The 7673-nt window shown below is 48.5% G+C and overlaps 1 protein-coding gene across 1 annotated transcript in view; it reads right to left on the bottom strand.

Moving 5' to 3' along the window:
- Positions 1 to 1177: 1177 nt before the first annotated feature.
- The window catches only part of LOC100948930 (ATP-binding cassette sub-family A member 17-like), a 137500-nt gene continuing 131004 nt past the window's right edge, over positions 1178 to 7673 (bottom strand). Inside the window, exons 26-31 of the mRNA XM_023513859.1 lie at positions 5896 to 6083; positions 4740 to 4910; positions 4277 to 4467; positions 4021 to 4094; positions 3315 to 3532; positions 1178 to 1238 (exon numbers count right to left, since the gene is read on the bottom strand). Of these exons, the coding sequence (XP_023369627.1) occupies positions 1178 to 1238; positions 3315 to 3532; positions 4021 to 4094; positions 4277 to 4467; positions 4740 to 4910; positions 5896 to 6083 (903 nt within the window). The remainder of the gene's footprint in view (positions 1239 to 3314; positions 3533 to 4020; positions 4095 to 4276; positions 4468 to 4739; positions 4911 to 5895; positions 6084 to 7673) is intronic.

The raw sequence follows: 7673 nt of genomic DNA, 5'->3' as shown, positions 1-7673 counted from the left end.
AAAAAAAAAAAAAGAACTATAATAAAACACAAGATATAACAAAATAAAACAATAAAATGGGTATACTACACAAATGCAAGAATAAAATTATTTTTTAACGAAGGAAGGAGAGTAGTCCACAATAGGCTCCTCAAATTTCTCATCCTTTGCCACACCTTGTCCCCATAGGTTACTGTTTCCCAATTTGTTACTTTGTCTTCCTCCCCACCCCTATGTTACTTTGTTCCTGGTCTCCCCTATGGCAGAGGTGCACTTGTGCACTTTCTTTTTCTTTCTTTCTTTTTTTTTTTGTAGAGACAGAGTCTTACTTTATCCCCCTCCGTAGAGTGCCGAGGTGTCACACTGCTCACAGCAACCTCCAACTCCTGGGTTCTTGCCTCAGCCTACTGAGTAGCTGGGACTACAGGCAGCCGCCACAATAGGCACCAGGCTATTTTTTTGTTGCAGTTCGGCTGGGGCTGGGTTTCAACCTGCCACCCTCCATATATGGGGCCAGCGCCCTACCCACTGAGTAACAGGCACCATCCAGAGTTATCTTGTTTTTTTGTTTTTTTTTTCAGCTGTCATTGATGTTTTACCTGGCTGGGGTCGGGTTTGAACCTGCCACCCTCAACATATGAGGCTGGCGCCCTACCCACAGGTGCCACCCCTTGTGCACTTTCAACATTAGCTTTTGCTCACATTTTGTTCCTACCTTGAAGGGATTAATAAACTAAATCCAACAATGAGCAAATCAGCCACATTCACTGCTCTTGCTCCCCTATGACTCTATGTGATAGAATTAGTAACAACATCCCTGATTCCTCAAAGTCCCTAGACAGTCTTTTTATTTTGTTCTTTATGTCCCAGTCACTCTCTTTTGCTTACTCAGAGGTAAACTTCTTATTGTTCGGGAAAAGGTGTTCTCTTTGCTCTAGCTATAGGTTATGCTGCAGCTATGTCTGCCTGGGGCAATGAGCCACTCATTCCTCCGGGGTAGCAGATCAGCCCATCTCCCATTAGGCAAGAGAACTCATTGGAAAAGTTTAGATTGTTGGAAGCTCAGGTAAGTTCACTGTGGGAAAAGGTTATCAGTTGAAGGCCTGGGATGAATGAGAAAAAAAAAATCATTGGTGGTAGTGTACAGAGTGAATTAAAGAAAAGTAAAGGCAGTTGGGAGCCTGAGGAATCCCACCATTCAGAGAGAGATAGATGAGCCTTCAGAGGAAACAGAGGGGTCAATGGAGGAATGAGAAGATCTAGATGTGGGGGGGAGGGTAGAGGCCCAGGGAGCAGGGACATCATGAAGTTCCATGTATGTTGACCAGCAGTGTGCCCTTGCTATGTTTTGGGTGGGGCCATAAGAAGTGTTCCTGAACTGTGGCTAAGAGGGGTGGAGAACAGCATCTGCAGTACCCAAAGGGGAGCTGAGGGGCCCTTGGCAAGAGGCAGGGTCACCTCAACAAAGAAAAGTTTATTTGAAGGAGCACATGTAGAGGAAAGGTGAGTATCCACATGAAAGAGGTGCACAGCTGCATCTACCTGTATCTGGACCACCTGAGGGTCTAGAAAGCAAGTGTCCTCAAACACCCCATGGGCCACATGTGGCCTGCCTATGACATTTATCCAGCCTGCTGGGTGTTTTTGCCACTGCTGCCTATCCTGCTTAGCAGCTGACTTGTCCCAGAGGCCCACAGTCCAGCCCTCCAACGGTCTGAGGGACAGTTAACTGGCCCCGTTTAAAAAGTTTGAGGACCCCTGATCTAGAGCACAGCAGGCCTCAGTTCAGTGGTCCTTATACCTGAGCTCCATGAGAAATACCCACTAAGGGACTTGGTACAGCATGGATTGACAGGCCCTGCCCCAAGAGCTTCTGACCTAAGAAGCTTGGTGTGCACCTCAAGAGCATACATTTCTTTTTATTTCTTTCTTTCCTTTCCCTTTTTCTTTTTGGAGACAGAGTCTCACCCTGTTACCCAGGTTAGAGTGCTATGGCATCATAGCTCACAGTAACCTCAAACTCTTGGGCTCAAGCAATCCTCTTGTCTCAGTCTCCTGAGTAGCTGGGACCATAAGCACTTGCCATCATGCTGGGCTAATTTTTCTATTTTTAGAAGAGGGAGGGTCTCACTCTTGTTTAGGCTGGTCAAATTCCTAAGCTCAAGCAGTCCACCCGCCTTGACCACCCAGAGTGCTAGGATTATAGGCATGAGCCACTGCGCCTCAGCAAGAGCATACATTTTTAATGAGTTTTCAGATGCTGCTGATGCTGGCTGGTTGGAGACACCTGAACTGAATCTTGGTGTTACTGCCTGCTAACTATGGAATATGGCAGAATACCTCTAAGTGCCAGTTTATTCTTCTGGGAAGTAGAGTAATGAATGTCCACTTGATGAGTTGATATAAGATCATGCAGGCCTACCCCTAACATTTGCAGGAGCCAGGGAAGAGAATGAAGGTCCATAAATTAAAATATTTAAGTATTGAAAAATTGTGACTTAGGCTGGCCAACTGATCAGTATGTTCCTTCCTCCCACTTTCAGAAAAACAGTGTCATTACAACCTGGAAGACCAGGTTTCAGCTTAGAATCCATGGTCTCTATAATGCTCCACTTCTGAATATGGGGTCATGCAGGGAGCTAGCTCCAGCTCTCATCTGTGGTTGCCCCTCTTTTCTCTCATTTCTGGTTCCATCTTGTTGCCAAGGGATCTGGGTACACATGTGTGCACACCCCCATGCATCCATCTTGTCCTCAGGCCCCTTGAGCCTAGGCCTAAGGGTGGTATGGTCAATTGACATGGTGTGTGCAGAGGCCTGAGCAAAGAGCCAGCATCAGGCAGGGCTATAATTATTATTGTGCTCACTCTCTACCCCAGCCACTGCCCTTTGAGAGGACATGGCAAGGTGTTCCTCTGAGGCTACTTCCATAGCCAGGTCTCGGTGAGACAATAGATCACCCAGGTGGGACTTAGATGGCATCCCTTTCTACTGAAAAGCACCGGGATTCTCCATCAGGTCTCTGAGCAATGGGCCCTACTCTTCTCTGTGCAATCTGAGAAAGAGCTTGCACTGAGCTTGCTGGGTGGCAAGCTGCCTCTAGATCCCTTGCACCTCATAGCAGCCCATGCATACCTGAGCTAATGTGGCACTAGGATATCTTTATTACAGCAGGACAGGCTTTGAGGGAGGCCGGGAAGGAGGTAGAGAGGGAGGCCAGGAAGGAGGTGGAGAGGGTGGCCGGGAAGGAGGTGGAGAGGGAGGCCGAGAAGGAGGTAGAGAGGGAGGCCTGGAAGGAAGTGGAGAGGGAGGCTGGGAAAGAGGTGGAGAGGGAGGCCGGGAAGGAGGTGGAGAGGGAGGCTGGGAGGGAAGTTGGGAGGGAGGAATGGAGGGCGAGGAGGGGCCTGCTCCCTCTGCTTGTCCTTGTTGGTCTTCTCCTTGGTCAATAGGCACAGGGCAGGCAAAACTCAGGAAGATGTCTTCCAAGGAGACCTGGCTGACCGAGTAGTCATCCAACCTATACTTATTCTTGGCTTGCTCCAGAATGCCAAACACCTGTGGGAAGGGAGGATGCTGCAGTGACAGGTTCTGCCATAGACAATGGACACAGGGAGGAGAAAGAGTGCAGAGGGTAAAAAATGAGCTGGCCTCTGGGATTGTGACAAGGATCCCAAGAGATCTATCCCTCTTTAGGCTGCCCCAGAGCACCTCCCAAGAAGTCAGTCCAATGAAACTTAGCTGTCTGTGTTCTCAGGGTTGAGAATGCTGCCAGAAGGGCAAAGGCCTAGATGGTTTCCTGGCTTATGCTGTGACCTGGGACAAGTAAGCATCCTCTTTCTGTGATATGAAGGAGTGGGAAGAGCTGATCTCTTAGGTTCCTTCCAGGTCAAACACATCATGTGCTGTGAAACCTCCAGGAAGGCTGCCATGGGGACAGCAAGAGGACAGCAATAGCTTGGGTACTGTGATACTTGGAGCAGGGGGGAATAACTGGGATAACAGAGTTATCCCAGAAAACAGTCACATCGAAGGTCTGTGCCTACCTTTGCCCAGCTGAGGTCACGGCCGGGCAGGTGGTATTGGACCATCCCTTGGTGTTCATCTTCCAGGACACTGCCTGCATGAAGGAGAGACTGTTCTTGTGAGGGCTGGTGGGAGGAGGAGAGGGCTGCCTTGGAGCATGGGTCCAGGGCCCTCATCCCAGGGCTCAGGGAGATGGGACTTGAAAAAGGTGAGGCAAAGAGGGTTAGGCAGGGGTCCAGGGCCCACCCAGTAGGTGCTGTGAGGGCTGGCACACACCTGGGAAGGTCAGGTTCACGAAAGCCTTGAACTCCTTCAGCGCCTCCTGCTGCCCTTCACTCTGGACCTTGGCCCGCAGGGAGTAGCCACTGCCGAACTTGCTCTTGAGGTGCTGAGTGCTGCCCAGGCACTTGAACTGCCCCTGGACCATGATGGCCAGCCGGGTGCACAAGGCCTCACATTCTTCCATGCTGGGGAGAGGGGTGGAGGCCTGAGACAGGGCTGGGGGATGCTGACTCCTACCCTGGTGTCAAAAGTTTGTGCAGACAGGAAGGTGTTGGACACCCAGCTAGGGTGGTCCTGGTCCCTGTGCTCAGACTATGGCCCACATGCCAGGCCTGGGGAAATCTCCCCACAGAGTCCGCATCAGCTGCTGACAGCCTCTGTGGCTCAGCCCTGCCAGTCAGCCCTCCCATGGCCCAGTTCTGGCTCTTCCACTGACCCACAGAGACCCAAGTTCTACCTGTGGGACGTGATGACAATGGCCTTGCCAGACTCACGGGCCCGGGCCACAGCATTCCAGAGCAGGCGCCGGGCCACAGGGTCCATGCCAGTGGATGGCTCGTCCAGGAAGATGACTGCAGGCTCTCCAATCAGGGCAATGCCGGTGCTCAGCTTCCGTTTGTTACCACCACTGGGCAGAGGGTAAAAGACCCCAGGGAATGGCAATCACCAGTCTCCAGCAGTGAACCTGGCTGGTTCAACATTGACCTCTCCTCTATTGTTTAGGAAGTGCTCTGACATCTCTCACAAGGACTTCAGAAATGTGGTCCCAACGCCTTCACCCAAGGCTGAGTTATGACTTGGGTTGTCCACTCAAAGGATAAAAAATTCCCCTGGACACAAGGATCATCCTAAGGTGAGCACATGGTCAATGAGTCTTCTTTTAGGGTCTCTATGGATGCTGGCAGGGGAGCATTTCTCCTCTATCTGAGAGTTAGGGAATGGGACTATTTTGGAAATATATATTTTTTAACACAGGTAGCATTTATTATGTGAAAGACACTCTTATAATATTTGCAAGTGTAAACTCATTTAAGCTTGAAAAGGAGCAAGGGAACATGAAATTTTGGTGCCAACAGAGAGACAAAGATGGACGAGTTAAGGACATTATCATCTGATCCTTGGGCCCACTGAGCCAGATGTCAGCGTATCTCTGGACTTCCCGGTCCTGGGTTGCAGTACCGCCATAACCTCCAGGGGCGCTGTGCACAGGGCAAAGGGAGTCCTTGGAACCAACAGCATGTGGCCTTGCTTTAAGCTACTTGGAGTTGGGTTTCTCTCACTGGAAACAGAGGCTGAGGAATGCCTCAGGCTCCTCAGCAGAACATCAGCAATTCAAATGCCTCAGACACAGAGCAATGTAGTAACTGTGGGTTTAAAATGCAAACATACCAAATATAGAAAGCCCTTCATGAAGTGGCAAGAAGCAAGGTCTGTCCTCACCCTGCCAGCACAGTAACACTGGTGGTGCCATTAGTCTACCCTTACTCATGTCAGTTACCTACAGGAAATGGAGACCACTCCATTACCTGCACAGCTGCCCAATAGCCAAAGCTGGCAGCCTCTGCCCTGTGCTTATCCTATAACTGGGAGTTGAGGAAAGTCTCAGATCTTACCTGTAGGTCTTTATCAGCTTATCAGCATATATGTCCATAACTAGATCCTCAAGAATCTGGTCCACACAAGCACTAATGTGGCGCTCGGGGATGCCCCGGATCCGGGCATACATGATGAGCATCTCACGGCCTGTCATGAAGTTCAGCAGACCACCAAACTGAGGACAGTAACCAATCCACTGCCTCACCTGGGGTTAGAACACAGTCCAGAGAAGAAGGCTTGTCAAAGGGAAGCTTCCTCCTACCAGGGTCATCAGACTTCAATTAGGTAGGACCTGGACACCTGCCAGGCCTTGCTCCAGGCTCCTGTCCCTGTCTTGTCAATACCCATGTTTGCCAGGTGAATAGACATGTATACCATGAAGGGATAATGAATGGGATTATAATCACATAAGGAAGCCTGGGACGCAGCTCTTGCTGGTGGCGTCTGTGGACAGGCCATATCTGGAGGGTACATGTGGAATGAGAGCTTACATGCCTTGTCCTCCTGCCCACCTGCTGTGAAGCCCCAACACCTAACACCTTCATGGTTACTCTGAAGTAAAATCTGCAATTGACAGAAAAGACTTGCTTTATTTCTTTTCCCCTTTAGAAATATTTTCTACTAGACTTGTAATCTGTAAAAATACTTTCTTTGTAAAATATTCATACAAAGGTTACTGGAGTCACTACTGGGGGCCTGCCCCAGGCCCAGTGGTCAGGCTCCCACGCAGACCTGTGCTCTCTGCCCAGGGCTGACTGTGTGTTGTTTTTGTTCAGCAGTTTCATCATCCTCTGTCTACTTGGTAATGTGCTTTCTAACTCAACTTTGTATCTTAAAGATCTTTCTGGGTCAGTAAATACAGACCTACCCCCACTCAGTTTAGCTGCAGAAGGAAGGTTTCTAGATTTTATTTGGTTGTTTAAAAAATTTGGGCATATCTGAGTTATTTCCATGTTTTTGCCATTGTAAACTTGCAGCCAGGTACGTTGATTTGTGCTCATATTCATCTGCTCCTAGCTGCCAGTTATGAAAAGTAACCAATGTTTTTTCCCTCCTATTTACTCCCCATCCTTCTTCCCCATTCAACTAGCACGGATAGCCCTGGGCTCCACTGCTCATGGGTGGAAGGTGGGGAGGATGTAACAAGGTGCAGAACAGGAAGCCACCTGGAGTGTCTGCTCAGAGGAACAGGGAAGGGAGGTGATGTCAGCAGAGACCTCACACAATTGGCTCCCAGAGTGAGGTTTCTCCTGATGACAGATGTCCCAGCCTGAGGGAACTGCTGAGAAGACACAAATGACTTGAATAAGGAGTCCTCAAATATGTCACTGTTAAATATGAAGATTTCTAGTAGACTGCATTTATAAAGTTATTTTAACTTAATGTTTTTTCTGCTCCTAATTTGCTAAGAATTTTTAAAAGTTGAGGAATTCTTTAACCAATTAAGGTAATGATTTGTAATGGCAGATTTTATTACTGTAAGTACATTTCTGGAATGAACTTGACTTGATCTTACTTTTTATGCATTCAAATACTGGTAATGTGCACAGTTGACATCTTATTTAGGATATTGCATTTTGGGTGCTGCCCTTGTCTCCTTTTGCTATCACTTATGATTTGGGTGCCATCTGCCTTCTCCCATGCTTGGAATGGGTTATATGAGAAATAAATGACCTATTTTACCATGGTTGTGGCTCACCCACCAGTCCTTTTCAGTTTAGAGTCTTTTAAGAAGTAGTAAATCTTCAACCATCATTTCAATTTTTCTTCCAGTTTTGGTCTATATAAGTTTTCT

The sequence above is a fragment of the Otolemur garnettii genome, unplaced genomic scaffold, assembly GCF_000181295.1.
Source record: "Otolemur garnettii isolate 467f Iridium unplaced genomic scaffold, OtoGar3 scaffold00044, whole genome shotgun sequence".
NCBI classification, from domain to species: Eukaryota; Metazoa; Chordata; class Mammalia; order Primates; family Galagidae; genus Otolemur; species Otolemur garnettii.
The sequence above is the reverse complement of the archived record's forward strand: the minus strand, read 5'-3'. Positions and strand labels throughout refer to the sequence as shown.